Below are 25,655 nucleotides of genomic sequence, written 5' to 3' on the forward strand. Positions count from 1 at the left end.
CGACTGCTCGGTTTTCTGTGTATTTCAACCCAATTATTGCTATGATCCTAAATACGTCTAATAGCAGACTTAAAGGACTCTCACTGGTAATGATTGTTGTGGGGCAAAGAGACAGCACGGTATAGCGGTGCTCCAAAATGTTGGACGTATTCATGAACCTAAAGGCTGGAATAATCCTGGCTTCTGATCACCACGCTCAGAACCGCATGGGGCAAACCACAGGTCACCCCTGCAGGCACAAAAGATGGAGCAGTTCTCCTGTGGCCACCAGGAGCAATTGCTGATCTACCACATCAGCCCAAGCTCTGTATCAGCCCAGTGCAAACAGGCAGCCAGCTACGGGCATCGCTGCAGAAACAGAGGACCTGTCTAACAGGAAAGAAAGGAAGATAGCCAGGACTTTGATGAAGGTTCACTAGTTACTATTACATGGACCACTTTAATAACAGATCTCATTTTTTTTTTCTTTAAACACAACACAATCAGTGAGGTAAAACAAGAAACAGGCTTCAGAGACCTGTGAGTCCCGTGCGACTGTTGGAAATAGCTGCATAGTACTCACAGAGATCAAACACTAAAGTTAAAGTGCAGCGGGTCACTGAATTCCAGATATTCGTACTTCCTTTAGCCCATACACATGCTCCTATCTGATTCCCTTACTTGGTCATTTAAGGATCAAAATGGGAGCCATGCCCAGTCAGAGCAAGGGACGTGAGGTTAGGAACATGAAGCAAGTCGCAACTTTGAAGACTGCCAGTTTGTTGGCTGGTATCACTAGGTATAAATGTAAAGCTATCTATAAAAGACATAAGTGACCTATTTTGCCTGTAAATCGTGTATATCACTGTGAGCAAAATGCTGCATGTAGGAATGGTGTGTAAGGTGGAAACAACTAGAAAGATTGGAGAATCTGACCTCTTCCCTTTGCTTCATACCTAAAGAAGCTAGCTGTGCTTCTTTAGCTATATTTAAGGCTTGGTTTTAAAAGGGAGAGATTTTTTTTAAAGCCAATTAACAGCCAACTAAGATCAACCACATTTGGGCCGTAGCCAGTTCTGACTTGACCGTCTTAATGCCCTCTTTTTTTTTTTTTAAAATCACCCCTTTGCCAAGGAAATGAGATAAAGACAGTTGAGGGAACTCTTTCAGCCAGCTTTAACCCCACTGCCGGCAGCTGTTTGAAGCAGTCAGCCTCTTCTCTGGCCGATCAGACAGTTTCTGGCCAAACCCAGTTTTCCAGTGCCCCTACTGTAACCGCCACACTTTTTCCGCCGCACCAACCTAGCCGCTGGTGCAATCATCTTACCAAGATCCGGTCTCAATTCAGGGCGACCTTTGGTCATCAAGGAATGGATTTATTGGGCAGAGACTGACACGTGCATCAAGGTGGTGTCAGCCATTGACTTTCAGGCAGTTTACCCACGATTGCTCCGTAGTGACCTAAAGCTTGTGTAAGGCCGTGCCTGTAACGCACCCTCGGTTTCCCCACGCCCCACATCAATGCCTCACAAAGCTTCCAGAAACCGGAGTTACTAGAGCTGATGAACACTTTGTTACGAATAATAACAGTTATGAATATTCCTCCTTTTCATTGCTAGCCAAGTTAGCAGGCTATCCTAAAACCTGTGAAATGTATTCATTATTCATAAGTATTCGCCAATAGTTTCCACAATTAACTTTTTGCCCGTGACTGTTTGCTTGTACTCTTTGTCATTTGTGCTATAGGTCACCTCTGCCAGATGCTGTTCTTTCAGCTCTGAGAGGCTGAAAATAACGATGAGGAGGACAGCAAGTGGTAAATTTTCATAGAGAATTAGGAACTTTGCAAAAATTTATCATGCTTTTTCAGAGAAACTTTTCTTCGCAAGCCTCTGGCAAGTGTCTAAACATGCACAAATAACAAAAGTGTTATGATCCCCCTGAATCTGAACAAACTAAACTCAGTGATACTATTTACAGAAATACTCATAATTTAATGTGAGGTTTGGAGTTTTTTTATTTTGTTTTGCTTCAGTTTTTGACTTTTAATTTAGTTTGCTTCTATTACTTACCAGTTGCTAAGTGGGCTCTGTTTAGAACATTTGTTTTCAAATACGGGGAATTTTCTGCTGACATGTCAAAAGAAATAGACATTTTGTATGACCAGTGGCTCTACCAGAATGAATACATATGATCCCTTATCTTTCTCCGATTCCATAGAATTTAACTGAAATGTGTGTTTGCTATGTGTGGTAAAAATAGGTCCCCTGGTTTTTTTGTTCTTTTTTTCATGTGTACTCAAATAGGAAAATGCTGAGAAATAATTTCATGGTCCTACACGATAGTTGTTAAGAGAGGTTTGTTAATGACGGATTGCAGCTACGGCTGTATTCAGCAAAGGGGGAGAAGAATTGCAAAGGAAGAAGCAGTTATTACAGTTAGGTTGATATACGGTCCCTTTCCAATCTCCATGGAGTGGAAGAGCCAATGATTGCATGACAGTTTGTCCCTAAAATTCATTTTCATAAGGAGCTCATGCCTTTTTACAAATACAATCTCATCCTCACTTTCCATAAAACATGCAACTGGACAGTCCAGCCAGACACAGAGAGAATGTGAATACTTTGAATGTGAATACTTTGAAGTAGTGAATATGCTAAATGCACCAATAATATCCATTATTTTAGAATTTTAAAAATCATAATTATATTAAGCCACATAGAATCCCATTTAGAGCAGTACAATATTGGAGGCACTTGGGTGTAGAAATGACGAGTGCCACATAGGGTAGACAGGGACTGAGATATAGGAGGAGGGATGCTTGGGTCTGTCAGAAGGAGCTTTCGTTTAAAATCATATGGAATAAAAAAATAAATAAATAAAAAATCAAACAAGATAAAAGCCCTGAGTCATAAACAGAACCAGAAGTATCACTTAACGTGACCTCAGCAACACCTTCCAGATGTAAGCTTGCGGCTTCAAACTGAGGTCTGAAGAGCAGCATATAGAGTATTTCAAAGAGCAGAAATGACTCCTTTAGAGAATAACGTTTTTCAAGGCTGGGATGCTCTGGCATTCAGACCCCTGTAGCGCGAGCAGCACGGGCAGCTCGCCACGGTCAGCCCCCACTGTCCAGGTCACAGTCTTACCCACAGCAGCTCTTCTCCCGCGGGTCCCTTGCCTGAGCGTGAGGAATGCAGGCTCTTTGGGCTACCCTACTGCAACATGTTAGCCAGACCGCCCCAGATTAATTTCTGATGACCAAATTGTCCCCAAAAAGCCCCGCAGGGGACTCGGGTTTTTTTATCTGAAGCATGGAAAGGGTGAGAGTTATGGCCACTGACTGACGTAATGAAGAACGCTGCTGGGCAGATCGCACTCTACTGGGAGCCTGCGATCGCTGTGGGTGCAAAAAGCTTAGCGATTTCTAGCCTTTGGGAGTGCATTTTACGTAGGGGAGGATTCAGAGTAAGCACATGCGTAATTTCCTCCTCTTTAACATCTGTAACAATGCCTCTTTGCACACTAAGCTGCCGCAGGGAAGCACTTGCACCCAGATTCCCGCCCTGTGCCCTCAGGCAAGGGAGGAGGTAGCCAGGGGAGGGCAAAACTAAGTTTATTTTCAGAAGACGATGAGATCCTGGCGAGCAATGCCCTCAGATAGAGTTACCTACCATTTGGAGAAAAGAACCAGAAAATCCGGCCAATGTTGGGGAGGGCATTGCTCGCGGGATAAATGCTGTGGACGGCCACCGTCGCGCTGCAGCAGTAATTTGGGAGAGAGCGCACTGGGGGCGGGGGGGTGACGTGAGACGTCGGACAAAAGCGAAGATAGCCAGCAGTGCTTCAGAACAACAAAGGGCTGCCCTCAGCCAGTGGTGGAGCACATCTGGCACCCCAGGAAGCTCAATTGGACACTTGGCCCTGAGCTCGTCCCAGGGATTTCTGACTGACACCACTGCAGTGCATAGGTGAGCTTTTTGCTAGGTTCACTGACATTTCCTGTCACAGTCACGATGAGGTGAATTGGTAGCTCCTGCCTTGGGATGCAGCATGGCTGTGTGTGTTATGGGTACAGGACAGTGTGCATTTGTACCAAAAAGCGGTTAATAATGTCAACTGCCACGTGCCCAATGCAGTCACTAAACTATAGTCCGCCCTTCCGTTTGCCCAAACACATACACTCTGGCTTCCCAACTGGCTTCTTTCTATGTGTTGTCCAATGCATGTAGATACCTCCATCTGCCTGGCCTCAGATACAGTGGTTGTTGCTCCTCTATTTGATTGCCAGATGTCACTGGGGAACAAGATGGGGAGGTTCCTGGATCCTCGGGGCAAGCCAGCCGTCACCGAGGGAGCTCACCGTCCACGCCGGCCGAAGAACAGGAATCTTCGGTGCCTGCCTCTGACGAAGACTCGCCGGCCAGGACCACAGAGAGCTGGCAGTGGCCGTTGTCCTCGTCTGAAACGCACAGCAACGTTGGGGAGGATTTTGAGGGATTTCAAACGCCAGCGCGGACTCCGGAGTGTACCATGGACATACAGTCTCCCGGGGATCAGTCACTCAGTAGGACTCCTCAGTTTGAAAGTGACTCTCCTGAGGAGGAGGGAAATGATGAAATGAATGAAGAGCACCGCGGTGTTGAGCCTGTCCCTAGGGATCGGGGTTGGAGAGGGCAGCCCCAGCTAACAGAGGGAGAGAAGCTGTTGATGGAAACCAACAGTAGGATTGTGCAGCTGCTGGAAAATATCAAGAGGGAGCATGCACAGTCCATGGGTCTCATGTCGCAGTCCATGGGCCGTATGGAGCTGCAGCTGGGCATTGTGGCTACCTCCACAAGAGCCATCCATAACTACCTGTCAGAGATTTTAGCTTTCCTCAAGCAGCCAAGGACGCAGGTCCTTGAAACGCGCATCTCCCAAAGAGCCACCCCTCATGTCGAGTTAACCTGTGCCTCGACATGGACTGGTGAGGACGCAGTGGCATCCTCCACTGTGTGCTTACCAGGGGCCGAAGGGACGAGCGACTCTCGAGAACCACCGCAGGCCACGCTGCCTTGTCGCAGTGGCCGGCTGCAGAGAGCCATAACCGAGAGGGCCTCGTTGCCCATGCCTACACGCCAGGCAAAAGGGGGAGGGAAGAAAAAGTAACCACACCATAGGATTTTTAGGGTTTTTTTTAATGTGCCTGTCCTTTTAATTCTTAGCCATAAGGCCATCAGTGGCAGAATTCAACCATTTCCTACATTGGCTAACATTGTATTCTGGCTGACTAGATTAGTCTAACATTTTGTAGTTCATATTTGCACTGTTAACAATGTGTGCTGCTAGTATTTGAAGAACATTTGCCTCTGTTCTTTCACTTTAACTTCATACGAGCATTTTTTTACTCTGTGCCAGGCATTCATTGCTTTTCTTACAAATACAAGTCATTTCTTGAGGCAGCTGTTTTTTGAGTTTTCTTTCTCCATTATCCCATCCCCTCTGAGCAAGCGTTCTGGACTCGGTGGTAAGTATACAGGTCTTGGCAATACTCGCCTCCAAAACTGTGTTCGATCAGTCTTTGCCTGGTGTTTCTGGCATGCCAGCCTGAGGTGTTGGGGTTAGCCTGTACCGGATCATGATCATTCTTATCCTCTGTGGGTCTGACCAGCTCACTTTCTAAGACCCTCGGTGGAGCTAATCCACATGTCTTGGCTATGTCGTACAATAAGTAATGTTGCCAGGATCATACCTCATATTTCTCTTTTGGGGCCTGTATAGTGACGTGCCACCAGATCTATCTAGGCACCTGACTCTCATTTTCAAAGTTCCTTTTATGATGGATCTGGTGGTTTGATGGGCAGCATTATAATTTTTCCTCTGAGAGAGTCTGGGGATTTGAACCAGGAGTGACTAAGCAATGTGTTCTACGGGGATAAGAGCCATCTCCTGCAACCAATCTGTTAGGAGGAGACTGTCCCCTGTATTATCACAGATATTAATTATTTAAGAAAAAGACAAAAAAAGCAACTTGCCTAGCAGCCAGACCACTTGAGAATGTAAAAGTCATGACATGCTGTTGGGTACTGTGCTACTATGTCTGTGATTAAGAGCTTTTCATCAGAGACGACCTACATGTTGATAAAATGCAACTACTTTCTGTGCCTTTAGGCCATCTAATTTCCTGAGGGCTGGCACCCTGAGCAGAGCAGGGGTGCGATTGGTGACCCACAGGGCAGATGGAAACGCACTTGGCAATAAATTATTTTATATCTGTTGGTGCTGCCTCTCTCGGGGGAATTTAATATAGTGGCACTCAAATTGCTATATGCATGCAGAGGCATCAGACTGGCTTATACATGTGGTATCCCTGACAGTTCTCCGAAAGGATGCTGTTACCAGGAGCCCCTTGAGCGGTGGGAACTAATTATCACAGGTGTAGCATGGCTCCTGTGTTTGACTCTCAAGATGCCGTTGTAACTTCTCGTAAAGGTTCAGAAGAGTTTATGTGGCAAAGCAGTGATAAATTCCTCCTCTGGCAAATACTAGAGAATAACTGTAGGCCTAAAAATCCTCTTCCATGACAACAACTGAGCTGCGCCCTCTGTCCAGTGAGCCGTAGACTCTTCTTCCCTGTCTTTCTGCGAGACTGAAGTTATTCAAATTAAAGCAGATGATAGTATTTTGTTACTCTACCAGTCAGCCACAGATTGCTCCCTTATACATGTGTGTGCGTGCGTGCTTGTGGCTGTACTTTGCTAAATGACCGGTTTAACGATGAAATGCAGCTGGCATGGCCGACCTCCAGTGTAGGCTTTTTTCCCGCTCCAGAATATTTCTTCCCTTCCACCTACATCCAGCTGCGTTCCTTTTAAGAGTTCCACTGGAGGCGTGCTTCTTTGGCCACACTGTCGACACACCTCACACCAGGTGCAAATTTTTTGCACCCATTCTGTGGCTTTTTTATATCTCTTTTGTTAAAACTGTTTGTAAAGGTATCCTTGGAGAATTTCCACTGCGAGCTTGTAAGATTCCCCTCTCGTTGGTGCGAGAAATGCATGCTGCAGAGTATTTAAGGAGGTTGGGAGAGAAGCCGATTAGTAAGCCTGACCAATTATTCCAGTATGTGCGGCCTTTTGAACATGTGTTGCTGGTGCATTCATGGTTTGCACACTGGTACGGTGGATATGAACAGCCTAGTTAAAGGCAAAGGCAGGTGAAGGTTTGTCCCAATACGCTTACGTCTTATTTCTTTGGGATGAGTTTGAATGAAGCTAAATACAATTCAGCCAGTTAATTTTCTTGGCCTAATGAGCACGTTTGACAATACAGTGAGAATGTTTTTATTTTACATAGTGCTTTCACTTCAGAAGTGTGGTGCAGTTGCGGCCAGGCGCTAAGATTTTGACGTATTCTGCAGGACCCGCCATGTAGCTGCTGCCATTTAGAATAAATCTCGTTCCACACACTGGCTGCTGCTGCTGCAGCTTCACAGATTATTTTTTTTTTTTTTTTATGTCGTAGTTTTAAAATGACAACTTCCACTCTACCTTTGCTTTCTGATCCGAGGCAGGAGGGCAAAAGAAGAAGCTGCGCAGACGTAGCAGTGCTGCCGTTGGAAATACAACGCGAGGAACCTCTAAAGAGTTCCTTGCAAAGCAGCTTGAGCTCTAACCCGCTCTGCTCTCCCATTTCGGCGTGCTTTAGCTAGACTTGGCAAGGCACAAGCGCCACTTGAATGGGAGCAGCCGTAGGGCGCGAAGGACTGAGAACCTGTCTACAGACGAGAAACCTGCAATAAACTTACACGAAGCAAAGTCTTTTTTTTCTGACTGGAAATAGTAGATGGTGTTAAGCGTTGGTACCAACTGATATTTTGGTCAGATCCGAAATTAGGATCTGACTTCGAGTATTGTCTAGCAATATCAGTGCAGCTGGAGGGTAATGTATGTTTCATCCCCCAACAAATATTTTCATGCTTTTCAAGTGTCTGTCATAGCCTCATCACTCTTTCCCTGTAGCTTTTTGTTGTCTGAATGGGTATATGGTTACATGTGTCTGTTAAAAATAAAGGGGATCAGTTCTTACGTGGTATATTTACATTTCTTATTTACAGATTTTGAGTACCTAGTGCTTCAGTTTCCAAAGCTTCCTTCTTTCTGTATCCCAAAGACCAGTTGTTTGGCTTCTGGGATGATAAAAAAGGGTGGGAGAGACTTAACTGGAAATCTCTGCCCAGTTGAAGCTCTTGGCGATAGATCCCCTGAGTACGATTCTACAGTCTAGCCATATTTTTGCTGTATAGGTCAAATGTTCGTGGTTACACCATTGCTTTCTGATGCCTTTTGCTGAGCAGAAGTGCAGCTATTTTTCTTTCAGAAGTTCACAGTTTGTATTACAAAGTCTTATGAAATGTGACTTGAAGTTTGTTTGATTTTTGAATACATGTGATGTTTTTAAGAATTTTTTTTCCTTTTCTCCTTCCACTGGATGATTTAAAACACACAAAAAATAAAGCAGACCAATGACAAGAATTGAATGCTAACTTCAATTGAAAAGAAACAGCAACACCACTCTTGTGAGACAGTTTTCAACAGTGTTCAGCTTACTGGTTCTGCTCAACCTTCCCTTTCCTGCCTGCTCCCTGACCCTCTGTGACACTGAAATATCCACTTCTAGGACAACCTTCTTCCTAACCAGAAGGCTAAAAGTTCTTCCCTCTCTTCTTCTCCCATTTAAAATATCATCCTTGCATCAGACAGATCTACTGTTTAGAAGGACCAAAAGCTCTTTTCCTCCTGCCTTATTCCCATCCATATCCATATCCAGGGCCCCGAGTGCGCTGCTCTCCAGTGAGAGGTAAAACTTAAATCCCTAAGTCTGGTACTTGGCACAGTTACACCATCTCTAGACCACCAGAAACCCGGGGGTTTAAAGTCTATAGGATCCTAATGAAGTAGCCCTCCGTGTTTGCTGAAGCAAATAATCGTTTGGGAGATGGATCTGATTGATTGCTGAAAAGTAACGTTGCTCTGACTCACGTTGTGGAAGCCTAGGAGCCAGGCTAAGGTATTTCACTCACATAAATACCACAGGCTAGATAACTAATCCTCACTTTGGTGAAACTTCAAAGGAAAAGACACTGAATTAACACCCTAGAGTGCAGTCTGTGCTTTCTTAGGAAAGCAAATGCAGCGGAAGGCGTAGTAAGGAAACCTGTTGGAATGATTTGACTTTGGATTCTAGTACAGCTTCAAAAATCAGACTATCCTGCTGGCTTAGGCTGGTCATTTAATTTCTCCGTGCCTTAGTTTCATAGCAGTAGAAGTGGCAATAAAGGAGCTGTCAGGCTATAATTAGTTGATTATACGGTACTTTGAGGTCTTCAGTCTGAGGGAGTGACGTTATGTATTAAATACTCGTGAGCTTTGCTTGTGACCAAGTTGGAGACGGGGCTAAAACTAACACACTAAACTTTGGCAGATCTTGATTAAAGTTTTCCCTGTATTTTAGGATCACATCATATGGTAGATCAGAATCCCGTATCCAAACGCTGAAGTTCAGATTTGGACTTTGCCTATTTGGTCTGTTTCTGACCACAACTAAATACGTTCCCAGAGTGGGCAGTTATTAAAATATAAAATACATATAAAAGTTTCATTCAAACACGCGATGCAGTTACTAATGCTAATCTAATAATCCAAGAGTGTGAATAAATTAGGATGTGATTACTTAAGGAGAATAGGCATAAAAGAGCACTTCTGGAGTACTTGTTATTGTCCAAAATATCACTGAAATTCTGATGACTAGGTACAGTCAGCTTATCTCTATTTGAAACAGTGCTGTACAGATTCATTATTTCTAAAGGTCTTCTTTCCATTTCTATATAGATATTCTCCCTTCACATTTTGAAGGTTTGAAGAAGAGGATTGTTTTTCGAGTCACACTAAGTAAACATTAAATGCATGCAGGCTTAAAACTAAAGCATGCATGTTATGTAGCAGCAATAAAAAGTGCTCGGCTTGCACGACTTATGATGCTCAAGCGTTGCCTTGTTAAAAATGCCAAAAAAACTTTTTCTTTGCATTTTTTTGAAAAGTAAATCTCTTCCTTTGACCTTGCAATACTTACATTTTCAGTTTGGGGACAAATGATATTTATTTTACTGAATGCTTTTATATTACAGATAAGGTGGATGAAATAGTACCGGTTTCCAAGCCATCAAGAATTGCAGACAATGCAACTGTGGACTCAAGAGTGGCAACTATTAAACAGCGGCCTTCTAGTAGATGTTTTCCCTCAGCTACAGATATGAATGTGAGTGGTAGCTATGAAGTTCTGCTTTCACTTCTGAAACTGATTGGAGGGGGTCTTTCGGCAGCGGGCAGGGCTTACAGCCCAAACCAATTTACAAGCGTTGCTTTATATACTCACTTTGCTTTTCTTTTCGTATTAAGGCGTGACCTACTCTGTGTTTCTAATAATAGCTTTTTAACAGAAGTGTTCGCATACCCCTAGAAACCTTTTCTCATTATATCCTTATGTTTATTTTGAGACCGACACATCAGCAACATTGCTACCCCCGTGTTACTCAGCCAGATGTGCACTTGTTCTGCCTGTAATCTGAGCTGCTGGGACGCCAGTCAGTTCTGGGCTGGAAGGTGTCAGTACAACACTAATCCCAAGCTAAAAAACTTTGCTGAAAGTCAAGGTATGCCCGTGCAGTTTCAGCATCGGAGTTCGAGCAGCCACACCATTTCCACTAACGTGAAGGTTTCTCCTTCTGCAGGCTTTTTATTATTCCTAACGGCCTATGTAATACCTTGATTAAATAATACATAATGATTTGTAAGGGAAGAATTGACATTAATACTATAGCACATATGAAAAATTTAAACTCCAGAACTCTGAAATTGGATTACTCAATTGCACAATTGGCTCTTACAGAACTTCACATGTGAAAAAAATATTTTTATTGCATTTTAGGTGTATTTTTCCATTACCCGTGCCTCCAAAAGAGCATCAGTCCTGATACAACAAGCACTTCTGCTGTTCTCAGCAGCTTGGGGTGGAAGGAAATTAAGGCTATTCTAAGAGGCAGAAAACAAATAGCTTTGCAATGTACCTACAAGAAGGAGGGACAGTGGAGTGCGTTGGGATTCGGGTGGCGTTCCTCCGTTCCTAGCTGAGATGCTGGCTGCCAGCGTCACCTTGTGCAAGACACCTCGAGTCTGTGCGAGAGCGGGGTGTGCTTCAGAAGCGAAGAGAGCATCCGGCTTGGTGCAGAGGGAACGCTAATACCTGTGCAGCGTGGGGCTAGTGAATGAAACAAAACGCTTCGTTCTTCTTACGGCACGCAAAATGTGCTAAAAAGTTAACATATTGCTTTGTAAATTATTTCAATGAACTCCACTTACAGCTGTTGCCATTTTAATAGCATACAAACAAAGCCCAGTCATCCCTTTCTTTTCAGAATAACACCAAATTTGTTATTTTCCGTAAGAATTCTAAGTAAAAATGATAGCGGATAAACAGATATGACAGAAGAGTTATTTACGTGTGAGAGAAAGACTTGCATGCTTTAATGCTTGTGGGGTTTTTTGTTTGCTTTTTTGTAGTCCATGTATGAGAGACAGGGTATTGCTGTGATGACGCCCACTGTACCAGGGAGTCCTCAAGGTCCTTTTCTGGGTATACCTCGGGGTACAATGAGAAGACAAAAATCTATAGGTAAAATGCTTCTCATGTATAGTTTGCTTGTGCATTAATCACGTATTTTTAGTAACTTTGCTTCTTTCTTAAAGCGTATTTCTCCAACATCTTTACCTCAGTGAATGGCTGTTTAATTTTTATACAAAGTTCATGAGAAAAGAAGTTTGTGTGTAAGATGATATAATTTCCACATTCTGCTTTGATGGCAGTAGGCAAGTATTATGGAATTTAATTCCTTTCTTTAGAATGTTCCCTCGAACAAGGAAGGGTGGTGAGAAGGGAAAAAAAAGCTGATTGTTTTTTTCTTTGTTATTGAGGCAAAAGCGTTGTTATGCTATGTAGTTTATGAAGGAATCCCTATTGATCAAATGGAATAAAATTAACTTCTTTTTCATTCCAAATACTGACAATAGATGATTTTAGAAAAAAAAAAAAAAAAGAAAAAAGAGCAGACCAAATTTGGGCTTGCTTTGTTCTTGATAGTAATCTTAGTAGTTATATTTATCAATTTAGAAACACATTATGCTGATGTATAATTAGCATCTAAATTATCCCAATATTATCCAGTTTATTTATGTTAAAAGCTGCATTTGCAATAATATAATGTCATCTTTTGAAATGAAACAGTCTGATTTTTTTTCCCCAATAGAATCTGCACAGTCCCTTTGCTAAGTTTCAACTGCATCTTAAAAATTCATTAGGTTTTTAAGTTGCATTGTTATATGCGTTTTTAGAGTGCTAGAGCAAGGCATAAGCTACTCTTCTGCACAGAATGTCTTCCCTGTTCAATAATTTTCAAAGGAAATGTGCTTCTCTACAGCTACCTTGATGATACATAAAACCAAAACATTTGCCTACACATCAGTGATCGGTTTAATTAAAATTCTGTAGCATCTTTTTTAATTCTGGCATCTGGGTCTCTGGAAGTTGAACAAGAAAGAATGCCTATGGTAGGAATCAACCAAAAGACCCCTTTCATAATTTTGCATATGCCCCATGTCATGTGAAGTGCACCTTGGCATTTTAGGTTGGATACAGAAATAATACGATATGGGGGACCCCAGTGGAAGACAGTATTTTAAATATACTTTCTGATTTTTAGGAATAACAGAGGAAGAACGGCAGTTTTTGGCTCCTCCTATGCTGAAGTTTACCAGAAGTCTTTCAATGCCTGACACCTCTGAAGATATCCCACCGCCGCCGCAGTCCTTACCTCCTTCACCACCACCACCTTCTCCCTCTCTGTACAACTCTCCCAAATCCCCAACATCAAGGAGCTATGGAACTATTAAGCCTCCGTTTAATCAGAATTCAGGTGCAAAAATTTCTTTGGTTAGGCCTGAGAATGTGGGAACGATGATAAGGGACAAAGGGATCTATTTCAGACGAGAACTGGACCGATACTCTCTGGACTCTGAGGACCTGTACAGTCGGAGCGCCGCATCTCAGGCAAATTTCAGGAACAAGAGGGGTCAGATGCCAGAAAACCCGTATTCTGAAGTTGGGAAGATTGCAAGCAAAGCAGTTTACGTGCCAGCCAAACCAGCGAGGCGGAAGGGGATGCTGGTGAAACAATCCAATGTAGAAGACAGTCCGGAAAAGACCTGCTCTATTCCAATCCCGACGATTATTGTGAAAGAGCCGTCCACCAGCAGCAGTGGGAAAAGCAGCCAAGGGAGCAGCATGGAAATCGATCCTCAGTCTTCAGAGCAACCTGGGCAACTCCGACCCGACGATAGCTTAGGTGTCAGCAGCCCGTTTGCAGCAGCCATTGCCGGAGCAGTGAGGGACAGGGAAAAGAGGCTGGAAGCGAGGCGTAATTCCCCAGCCTTCCTTTCCACAGACCTAGGAGATGAGGATGTTGGACTAACGCCACCAACACCACGTATGAGGCAATCTAAATTTACCGATGAAGCAATGTTTAGTAGTGAAGATGGTTTTAGACAGCTTATGTCGCCATCTCCGATTCCCGCACCCAGAGAGCCTGAAAATCTTTTTAATAACAGTGAACCCAGCAATCAAAGTGATTCAAGGACATTAAACGCTTCGTCCAAAACGAAAGGTACTGAAAACAGTACGGTGGCAGCTAAGTCCGCGAATGCGTCCAGCTCAGATAATTACGTTCACCCAGTCACAGGAAAGCTATTAGATCCAAACTCACCGCTAGCCCTCGCTCTCTCTGCCAGGGACAGAGCCATGAAAGAACAAACACAGCAGATTCCAGGCAAAGGAGATGCTGTTAAAGCTGACCTTAATAAACCACTTTACATCGATACAAAGCTGAGACCCAATATTGAAACGACTTTTCCTGTTACTGCTACTGTCACTAGGCAAAACACTCGCGGCCCATTGAGACGGCAGGAGACCGAGAACAAGTACGAAACAGATGCAGGGAAAGAGAAGAAAGCTGAGGAGAAGAAAAACATGTTGATAAACATTGTGGATACTTCGCAGCAAAAGTCAGCTGGCTTGTTGATGGTTCATACCGTGGACACAGCCAAGTCAGATGATACGCCCGAAGATGAAGAGGAAAAGAGAGATGAAATGGAACCGAACCCCGAAAACTCCCCGCCGGAGAGGCCAGAGGGGAGCGAGGAAGCGGAAGGTGAGCTGAACGTGCCTGCCGCGTCCGAGCCACCGGCATCTCCCTGCAAAACCATCGTAGCAGCGAGCTCTGTTGACGACCCTGTCATCTTGCCGTTCCGCATCCCTCCGCCACCCTTAGCATCAGTTGATATCGATGAAGAGTTTATTTTTACTGAGCCACTACCACCCCCCTTAGAGTTTGCCAACAGCTTTGATATCCCCGACGACCGCGCAGCTCCCGGTTCGGCTCTAACAGACTTGATTAAGCAAAGAAAAAATGGCACGCCTTCACCCGCGCCGTTTGCCCCCAGCCAGTCAACAAATTCCTTAGAAAGTAAAAAACAAGTGGGTCTTTCAAACTGTTTGCCTGCCTCCTTTCTGCCACCCCCTGACAGCTTTGATAACGTCACTGACTCTGGGATTGAGGAGGTAGACAGTCGAAGTAGTAGTGACCATCACTTAGAGACAACCAGCACTATCTCAACGGTGTCCAGCATCTCTACCTTATCCTCGGAAGGGGGGGAGAACGTGGATACTTGTACAGTCTATGCAGATGGGCAAACATTTCTGGTGGACAAACCCCCAGTACCTCCTAAGCCAAAAATGAAGCCCATAATCAACAAAAGCAATGCACTTTACAAGGACGCGCTGATTGAAGAAACTGTAGACAGCTTTGTTATTCCTCCTCCCGCTCCGCCCCCACCTCCCATCAGCGCACAGCCCAATATGGCTAAAGTTGTTCCCCAAAGGACATCTAAGCTATGGGGTGATGTGACGGAGGTGAAAAGCCCAATTCTCTCAGGCCCAAAGGCTAATGTTATTAGTGAATTGAACTCAATACTCCAGCAAATGAACAGAGAGAAATCCTCAAAGCCAGGGGAAGGATTGGAGTCACCTACTGGAACAAAAACCGCAAGTCTCAGTACAAGGTAAATGTAATTAACCAAATAATTTTGTAATAAAGGCTTGATTTTTTTCCGTCCCTTCACTAATTTCCCCCATAAATCACTTAGATTAAAGAGTGTATTCTATTGTACATGTTTGCTTAATGAATAGTCTATGACAAACAGTTTTACAGAGGGGAAGAATTTCCAACACTGTCATCGTTTCTGTAGTCTACGCCATAGGACAGGAGCTTTGTTGGTCTTCTCCAACGTGAAGGACCGTTTCCACAAACCATTCAGTTGTTTTGATGTGAGTTAGATTTATTTTTGAGTAGTACTTTTCTCTTTGAAAAAAAAAATTCTTTAAAATGTGGCGATAATTTAATTTTTCTTTAGTCCCATAACTTATTTTGGCTTCAAACAGGTAAAAAAGTGGTTTTGCCCAGGCTTAATACACGTTCGCTGTGTGATGTCATTTGGTTCCCGCTGACACCTCTGCTAATCCGCTTTATCGTGAAGTATAAAGCTGTCTTAGAAAAACCACTCCTTGAAATCACTTTGCACTATTTGTGTTATTACTAAAAAGATAATTTAGCATCTCTGCCACTTGGTATTATGGGGTTTAAGTTCTTCCTTTCTACTGTACACCTTGCTGGTGAACAGTCTCTGCCGTTGACAGGTTCAGGGACGTGGCTCGTTTCTCCCAACAGCGGCACAGTGCGTTTGCACAGAAGTGGTTTGCGGAAGGTACTTAAGTGATAAGTAACTTACAGTAGCCAGACAGCATTGGGTAAATGTGCAAGTAATTGTGCAGCCACGTTTGCGTGGAATATGGATCATGAAATCCATGCTCATAAAAAAACCAACCAAACAAAAAAAAACGTGATTTTGTTAGTTTTATTGAGAGCCTGAGGTATTTCTTTTTGCGGTGTGGGATGGTTTGGCCTTACACAGAGCAGTTAAAGACACCTTTTACTGAAGTATTGCATGTTGTTTGGCCCACGCTGCTCCATAGAAATGCGTTTTTTGCAGAAATTCAGTGCTGACTTTGGCTTTTTAAAAATTTTGTTGGAATCGTTCTGCTGGTTAATAACTAACTCGGCCTTTGAAAAGCTACTGTCCTTTACATGCATAAAGATAATTTGGTTTTAGGGGAAGGGCGGCTCTGTTAATCGCAAATGATGGCTCATTCAGCAAGCAGTGTGATCCACAGGCTCAGAGTCAGGTAGGTGTATTATTTCCTGCAAGATGGAAGTGGGCAAACTGGTGCCAGGGAGGTGTGGAGTTCTTACAATGAAGAGATTAAGAAAAATTCTGGAATTCCTGTCAGTGGCACTTGACTAAACAGAGTAGAAATTGAGTTGTCTGTTCAGGAAAAGTCTTAATATTCCGCAAAAATACAATGAAAACTGTACAAGAAGAATAATACATACTGGCTGCCCGATGAAGGCAGTCTTTAAACAAAGTTAGCACAGCAACGGAACACTGTACATTTAAGAATACCTCAGGCCAGAATAAAATCAGTACTCGTGCACTAAGCTTGAATTTACATAAGTCTTGCCTTGCAGAGGGCTCTGACAGTTTCATTTCGTATTATTTTTCCTATGTTTTCAGGAATACTGTTTTTGCTAGAGCTTGATCACGTTTCTTGTTAAACCATATGAACGTGTTGCCTCTAGCTTCATATGCATAATATTTAAACTGATGGTTATTTCCAGGTTACAGTAGAGATCTTTATCGTCCCTGCTTTATTAGAAAATAACTGAGACTAGCAACTCCAAAGTACTGTAAATATGTCAAAGTCCTGCACTTCTGAGAGGAAAATGAAAAATAGAAGCAAATAGAGATGCACCGCTTTGTGAAAGACATTTAAACAGGTATAAAGACTGGAAAATAATTGAAAAAACTACTATATCAGTTCATTGGAGAAAAGCAAACTATCATGTAATCAAGAGTAATCCCACATGTGTTACATTTTAGAGAAAGAGCTGGCTTGGACAGTGTTGGAAGTTAAGTGGCTTTTCTGTCCTTTAGCTTTTTTAATCCTGATAACTCACCTTTGGCAAATTACATAGTCTTCATTATGGAATACAGAGACTGAATTTGGAAACAAAACCACACAAAGCATTATTTCAATGTGGCTGAAATCCTGCTTCTTTCCTGAAAAGCAAACCCCAATGAGCATCTTTGCAAATTAAAGGGAGGATCTTGGGATATACCAATATTGAAAGAGCTGTGAGGTAATAAATAAGACAAGTTGACAGTGGCACAGAGCAGCAAAACTCTCGTCTGCTGTTTGACTGTGGAAGAAAATGACCCTCCACAGAATTCCCAGTGGGAATGGAAGGTAAGAGGGCTGTATTTTATTTCCTTCTGTTTTCAAAACCGATGTGATTACCTTATTTTTTAATCGAGCTCCAGAAAATTAGGTGAATTGGAGATAGTAAAAACGATCAGAGAAGGTTACTCAGGGTTCCTTTTTTAAGCTGAGCAATAAATCAGAGACAGCAGAAGAGATCCGACTACCTACAGAAAGTAAAAGTATGTTCTAAAAGGCGCTGCAGGCATATTCCTTTTCATCTTAACAAGGGTGAGGCAGAGAGATGTAAAGGGAGATGTTCACTTGTCGATTCACAAGTCCTGCTTGGAAAGCGGCGGTGGGTGGTTTGCCGGGTGGTGTCTGCCCGGCTGCACCCATGCCCGCTTCCCAGCCCCCCCTGGGGCAAGGCGGCACCTTCCCCTCCCTCTGAGCTGAGCCACGTCCCGGGGATGGACGAGAGGGGATTCACTTCCGAGCTTGATAAAGAGTGGGAGAGAGGGAGCAAAACGCTAATAGCAAAATGCTCTGATTTCTTTTTCTTGTGCGATGTGTGTTTGTACCCTGAACTGGCTGCATTAAATTTCGGTTCTGTCCTCAAAGCTGCCGGCATAAAAGCGATGGATGCATGGTAAATGCTTCCCAGAAAACGGCTTTTTTTTTTTAACTGCTTTTACTCCTGCCTTATCTTTTAAGAAGTTAAATAAATGACAGCCTTTTTAGCCCAATTGCATGACTGACGCAATGTTTTACAAAGCTGTCAAATATTATGACCAAGGAATACCATCTTGCCCAAATTCCAAGTACTAAAGCTAATATTTAAATTTTAAAGCTAAAAATCTTAGAACGTATTGATTTTTTTTCTAACATTATGAAGCCTCGGACAACCATTCGTGGAGCTTGTAGCCCTTTTCTGTGAGGTAGCATTAGAAAGGGAGCAAGGAATTTTAGCTCATGGAAAGCGGGGATTCTGCTAAATTAAAGAACGACTCGTTAGTTCTGCTAAAGGGAAAGTGATAAAAAACGAGTACGCCTGTTCATATCCTTCAGCCAAAGAGAAGTATTGGGAAGTGTTATAAATAGGAACATTGTTCACAGGCTCGCTTGGGTTGTGTTCACAGCGCTAGCAGCCTGAGGAAATTAAAAATATATATTTGCTCACTGGGAAATGCATGAAGTTATAGCCCGGACAGCTGTTCCAAATATCACTAGGAGTCACTTTTGCGTGGCCAGTAGATGTACAGTTCGAGCTCAGTCATGGCAATTGCCCCATTAGGGTAGCGTAGAGGTGAATTAAATTGTAGATAGTTGGGTAATGGCTTGTGACAGAAACCCATAAAAATATCTTCTTTCTACGTTTTTGATAAATGAGGATTAGGAAGAGATTGTTCTATAGTCCTGAGCAGCATTGCTCTCTCAATTATTACATTAAAAAACGACCCCAGTCTTGCTTTTTTTCTCTGCACGTTGGTTTAGCAATAATTTTACACGGTGTATTTATAGTTTTCCGTGGTTCTTATGGAGACACTGAGTTTCAAGATTTTTAAATAGAGCGTGGAAACGTTTGACTGGAAACCATCTGCTTCTCAGCGGCAGTGACCAGCCGTGGGATAGGAGAAAGGAGACTGGTAGGGGAAGGAAAAAGAGGAGGAAGCGAAAGGATGTGCTTGCTTACTTTGCACTAATAAAAGTGTAATTAAAGGGTTTGATCAGTGGTTGTAGACTAGAGCTAATCCCGCTCCCGGTTTTGGTCACCTTCATGAATTTTTGGAGATCAGCCCTGGTGACAGAGGTAGTCAGGCCACAACATCCAACCATCACTTCCTCCATTTTTGCCCATCCTTCCTTACAGAAAAGGTGAAGGTGTTTGGTTACGGGGCTCCGATTGACCCAAATACTCTGAAGCCCCAGTGATGAGCTTTGGTCGCCATTCCCATTTCCGAAGTTGGGTATGCACAGCCTGAGAGGTGGGAAAACCCAGCGTGGGGGAGCCCCGTGGCTCGGCAGGGGATGCTCCGCCCTCAGCGAGCGGGACAGGGAGGACAGAACGTGTAACAGCAGCATCAACCATGATGCTATAAATACAGCAGTGCTATAAATTCACTTGAGAGACTACTGACTTTTATATGGAGCTGATAAAAGAAATGGGGAGAAGACTAATGGAGGGGTTTTTATCAGGTTAAGGGAGGAGTGCTCGCTCTGTCTGTGAACCCAGCAGTCGCTTAGCAACATGATGATCAAGTGCGAGCCTGCGAGATCAGCTGAATAATGTCAGCGTGATTAACGCAGAATAGACCCAGTGGCTGCGAGGGAGAAAAAACACGGCCCCCAGTGAAAACAGCATCCTTCCAGCACCGAGCCAGTGTTCTAAGAGGGAATAATGAACAGCAACTGCTGCTGCTCTCCACCATCACCATACCAAGATGATGAATAGCTTTGCCAAAGGGAGAAACAATTTCTGTTTCAAACAGTGCTTACGTTTCTCTGGCTGGGTTTGCACAATGTCCTTCCCGTGGCCTCTGGGGCAGGTTGGGCGTCACTCCTGGGACTGGGAAACGCTCATTATAAACGTGGGAGTTTAGAGCATGAAGGATGCTTAACCATGCAGGATCGAGTTCTCTAGGAAAAATAACCTGTGCTGTGTTGGCAAAGCATGTTTTAAAAGTGAAACCACCTATGGCCAGGGGTTTTGCCCGTCTCTGAATATTTTTTTTGTGACTAGCTGGAAAAGTTCCTCTTTCTTCCCAAACAGGTAAGGCAGAACTGAACTTAGTAGTGAGTCCTGCGTTTGGTTTATTGTGAATTGTGTCTGGATTTCGCAGTTGATGAAATAAGTATCTTGTGGGATAACTCTCAAGCCTTGATTTTCCAGTTTACTGCTGTCCCATTAGATTCATTTCATTTCGTTAACCGTTTGTCAGCCAGTTTCACAGGATTGCTTGCTTTGTCTGTAATTTCTGCAGTGTTTCAGTCATTCCATTTTGTCATTTTTATTTGCTCTCATGACTGCTGTTGTCAGAGGAGGGTCATGCTGAAGTGCCATGAAGTAAGTGACGACCATAAAGCATAGAATATTCTATGTTGTACATTCTGCTTCTTTTTAATGCTCGCTCATTGTTATTGCATTGCAGTGGTTTTGGTGTTGACTTTGTTACAAAGTGCAACGTGGATTAGGTCATCCTAATCCAGAAATGGTAGCCATTCTGAAACCAGAAATAGGATATCATCTCAAGCTGAAATAAAAGCCGCTTTCATCAGAGAAGTATTCAGCAAATGTTTTTATAACATGAGCACGTAAGACCAGATTCCCGAACTTACGTCTGAGCACCTAGATAAGGGGCATGATTTTTTGAATATGCCCAAATTCTGCTGGATTTTTGGAGGGTGTTTTGGAGGGTGGAAGGGTTGGGCGGGATGGTTAGTGCGTTTTTCCGTACCTATGTGAAGTTCATAGTAAAGACAAACTAGCCCTTGAGATAATCAAGATCTGCTGCGGTCATCACTGTCGAGTCTTTCATCCTTGGAAGCTGTGGGATTTCCCCTGTTCTCCTTCCAGCTTCCCTTGACCTGTTTCCCTGCAGCTCTCCAAGGAGAGAGGGCTGAGGCCGAGTTCTGGTCCTCCTCCCCTCGCCCGCACCATCCCCTTCCTGCCGCTGTCCTGACATTTGTGCCATTCACATGGAAACTGTTGTTCTGGAGCAGACTCCCACAGACTTTAACGATTATTCTTCACTCCAGCTGAACGGTGTTACTTGCAACAGGCACTAACCGTTTCTCGATTCTTCTCACTGAAATAACGCTGCTATAAGAAGCTCTGTATCCTGCCAGTCATCGCAGCAGCCCTTCTTCTTCATCTTCCCCCAAAACAGACAATTATTGTCTTACATTCCTACCATATAATTTTCCTTTGACAATCCAAAAATAAAGTAAAAATATTATAAGAGATGAAGGCAAAGGTTTGGGTTCGTGGGTTTGGGTGTTCTCAAAAAAGCTGTAAAAAGTTAATTGCTCACAGTACCTCCGTGTAGGGACTCATTTCACTCATTGGTTCTCTTGGCTGTTAAGATTTTTTTTTCAATGACACAATGGAAGAGCTTTGTCAGAAACAGCCAGTCTTTTGTCAAGTTGCAGGATAAAACGCCTCCCATGGGAGTGTAATGGTCTGGGGGGGTTTTTACATGGGAGACTCCTAGGAGCTGTTGCAGCGTGCCATCTTTCTCTGATTTCCTTCTGATATTAAGTTAACAGTAAATTTGAATCCTGCAAATCTAATTTAAAATCCAAAAGAATTTCTTACCTTCGAGCTGAGTTGATGGCTTCTGTATTGGAGGCCGCATCGTTGTGACATAGGAATCATATATTGTGATTTTAATGCGAGGCAACGTAATGGGCATCACAGTCAGTGCAGTCTTACAGCAGCAAATGTTTATAAATTACAACCATATGCTGATTCTAACAGAGCAAATTTTATTTAAAATAATAATCAGACTTTTCACCTTTTTAAAATGAAATTTGGGTTTAGGCAGGTTTAATATGTATTTAATACTTTTAGTATAACAGATGATCAAATAAGGCATAAGAAATTGCTCTTATTAAAAATCTGGAAAAGCCACAACACAAGAAAAACGTGCCTGCTTTCCAGATGGAATGCGCTTGCTCCTTATTGACCAGGATACCAATCAACCGGAAAATGCAAGACAGCTGATGGTTTCAAGGCTGTATCTGCATCACAGATTGTATCGGAGATGTCATAAATTATAATTTGGGATGCATAGGAGTTACACAAATACGCGTGGGTTTTTTTCCTTGGATTACAATTACAGCACAGCAGACTGTAACATGCTGGAGCTGATATGGCAGGGGAAAGAAGGGAAAAAAAATGAATCTTGGAATTAAAGACTTTCAACTGACAGCCTGGAAATGCAACCGTGGGCTTCAGCAGACTTGCATGACCTTCGCGAGGGCCGTGGCTGCGGAGCTGAGGGCAGAGCCGGCTGGAGCACGGCAGCCGGGACCCGAGCACGAGCTCGGTCTTGCAGGTTGCCCGGTGATTTTTGCAGGCAGCGGGTGACCTCGAGTTGCTGTGGTTAAACCTTGCCCTACGCAGGACCGCTCTTGCAGCGGTGGGGACATGCATTGGTCACACACTTGTCGGTGTTCCCAAGTGTGCAATGGAACTCAGAACTTTCTTGAAGAAGGTGTGTAAGATTAAGTCCGTTAACGTTGGCGAAGTGCTCTGAGATTTCTCATAAAAGGGTTAATGTTTATAAAAGCTTAGAGTACTGATGTGGCTTTAAACTGAGCTGCTATTGAAACCTCATTAATCAGCTAAAATAAAAAAAAAAAAAAAATCTTATCATACTTCCAGAGATGTATTTTAATAGTCAGTAATCCTGAACCTGTGGCTTGAAAAAAAGGAAGATGCCCACAGATCTTTTAATGTTGCTTGTGGCCCTGTGAAGCCATTACCTTGATCCAGGCTGGCAGAAAGCAAAGTACGACGTTGCCTGCATTGCTTCGGTGACCCAGCATTACTGCCTCTGCGTCCGAGAAGGGTAGGGGGCACCAGGCCAAGGAATACTTAAAATAAGAGCACACAGTTTACTTTTTGGAGGTTTAGTTCTAGTGGCTTAACGTACTTTCTTTAAAGGAAGAGTGACGATGATTTCCTGAACAAGGATGGACGGGGGGGTCTCTGAAAGGAACACCACAGAGAAGCAGCAGCAGAAGTGAGTTACAGAGCAGGAGGTGCACACTGCGCCAGAAATGATCTTTCAGCATCTCGCCTAATAGAAGATAAATTTCCATCATCCATTTGATAACCGCCACAATGGGTGTGAATACAAAACCATCATTTCTAGTATTTGCAGGACAGGAATGTTAAGTAAAAGGCTGATTGTAGGTAAAGAGACAGGGAGACATTTCTACATTTATACAAAACTCATCCTGCTCTCGCAGTCACTAGGGCAACACTATTCCAACCTGTTTCAGAGCAGGTTTTTTGTGGATTTAAAATTATATCATGCCTTATTGAAGTGTGTGAGACTCCTAATGCTAAGTTAAAGTAGGTAGAAATAACTTGCTCTCCTCGGTTAGTAGAATTTAATAGTTTCTTGCCATAGACTTTTATTTGTAAGAATGCTTAGCTCCAGTCCTGGAAGACAATGAGAGCCATTAAACTCCAAACAAATCACAGGAAACACTCAAAACCTTGCCAAGTGTTTCCTTTCTTTGTTAAATTACAAAGACGTAAGTGCTAACAGTATTGTTCCTACTGTGTTTTAAGTGAAGTACCGCTCTTTCAACCCTCGAAAAGATCCCCCTGTTCCCACTGAAATATATGGACCAATTTGTGGGAGATCAGTGGGATTGCTCCTGTGAATAACATGTACTTTCTCCAAAAAGTTATTCTTAGTGCTTTTCTAATGACATGGTATCGGAGCTTTATTGAAATGCGACTCGCTGCGATAGGAGCGTGCTCTGAACCTGGATGTAGCAGTGCCGGAGGTTACCTGATGTCTGGGTTTGCTACTTATGTGCCAAAATCCCAGCGGAGATGCGGGGGGGGGATGTAGATAACAGGGTTCCCAACAGCCAGCAGCAAACCAAGGGAACACTGACGTTTCCCTACTACCAGGACTGCAGGAAAGCTCGTAGGAGAGCAAGAGATTAACAGCCCATTGCCTCAGGTTAGCTGCCTACATTTCTTCATGTTTGGTAATGGATGAGTACTTCTCGGGGCTGGGGGGGGAGCGGGTTAAGGTAGATGATGAGGAAATGCTTGTACCACCGCCTTTTTATTTAAAATTTTAACCACTCTGCTGTTCAGGGTGTAGGTGACCAAAGTCAAGCCACTCTCCTTCCATGGGCGTTCACGATTGCATTGCGCTGGGGAGCAGACCCGCTGAGACAGGGTGACCCTGCACGCTACACCCTCCTTCCCAGCCGCCGCGGTGCCTAAAGGGGCTCCAGGAAAACTGGGGAGAGACTCTGGATCAGGCAGTGGAGCGCCAGGATGAGGGGGAATGGTTTTAAAATGGAAGTGGGGAGATTTAGATGAGATATCAGGCAGAAATTCGTTGCTGTGAGGGTGGTGAGCCCCTGGCCCAGGTTGCCCAGGGAAGCTGTGGCTGCCCCATCCCTGGAGGGGTTCAAGGCCAGGTTGGACGGGGCTTGGAGCAACCTGGGCTGGTGGGAGGTGTCCCTGCCCAGGGCAGGGGGTGGCACTGGATGAGCTTTAAGGTCCCTTCCAACCCAAACCATTCTGTGATTCTACTTCACAGGAAGGAGCAAAGCCGTCGTGATTACCTAGGGCAGAGGAGCAGGAGAGGGCATCTCATTTATGAAGCAGATCTAGTGGTGAGGGACATGCCTCAGAGACAACAGATGTGGGGTTTGAACCCTGCTTCATGGATCAATTTGGTACTTTATTTGGTGGCAATTAACAAAAAAATCTTTAAGCAGTGACTTAAGAAGAGACCGCAGTTTCTTCCGTAGCAGTACTTTAAATATGGGGGCTCCAGAACTACACTCGTCCTTTGGCTCTATAAGCTCTTTCCTGCGCAGTGGTGAATCTGCCGTATGAATGAAAGCATGTGTATCTGCCATTGTGCACCCAGGTCACCTTCAGTTCTGCCCAGGCATGATGGGTCTGTCCTGGGGACATTCTGCCACTCAGATACAGAGGGCTTCGGCCAGGGTCTGGGTTAGAAACATAACTGCAACGTCCTCCAGATCATCCTCTGGAGTCCACAGCATCGCTTCAAGGATAAACAAGTCCTTCCTTTGGTCTGGAAGTGCCTGAAATTGGTTGTCTGAAGGTTTTCCTAGTTGGCAGGGTATTTTAAAAGTGAAAACCTCAGGAGCTTCAGGCACCCAAGGGTTGAGTGGCCCAGGTGGCCAAGAGGGCCAACAGCATTCTGGCTTGTATCAGGAATAGCGTGGCCAGCAGGAGTAGGAAAGTGATGGTGCCTCTGTACTCGGCACTGGTGAGACCTCATCTCAAGTGCTGTGTCCAGTTCTGGGCCCCTCTGTACAAGAGGGACATTGAGGTGCTGGAGCGTGTCCAGAGGAGAGCTACCAGGCTGGTGAGGGGTCTGGAGACCAGGGCATATGAGGAGAGGCTGAGGGAGCTGGGCATGTTTAGCCTGGAGAAGAGGAGACTGAGGGGAGACCTCATTGCCCTCTACAACCAC

The 25,655-nt window shown here is 43.9% G+C and overlaps 1 protein-coding gene across 3 annotated transcripts in view; it reads left to right on the plus strand.

Annotated features, from left to right (window-relative positions):
* SHANK2 (SH3 and multiple ankyrin repeat domains 2) overlaps window positions 1-25,655 on the plus strand; it is a 412,637-nt gene that overhangs the window by 380,951 nt on the left and 6,031 nt on the right. For 2 of the 3 annotated variants that reach the window (XM_063333193.1, XM_063333194.1), the window contains 4 exons: window positions 9,852-9,911; window positions 10,148-10,278; window positions 11,580-11,691; window positions 12,776-15,188. In XM_063333193.1, coding sequence (XP_063189263.1) covers window positions 9,852-9,911; window positions 10,148-10,278; window positions 11,580-11,691; window positions 12,776-15,188 — 2,716 coding nt within the window. The remainder of the gene's footprint in view (window positions 1-9,851; window positions 9,912-10,147; window positions 10,279-11,579; window positions 11,692-12,775; window positions 15,189-25,655) is intronic. The other variant, XM_063333197.1, reaches the window with a different exon arrangement.

The sequence above is a fragment of the Chroicocephalus ridibundus genome, chromosome 4, assembly GCF_963924245.1.
Source record: "Chroicocephalus ridibundus chromosome 4, bChrRid1.1, whole genome shotgun sequence".
NCBI classification, from domain to species: Eukaryota; Metazoa; Chordata; class Aves; order Charadriiformes; family Laridae; genus Chroicocephalus; species Chroicocephalus ridibundus.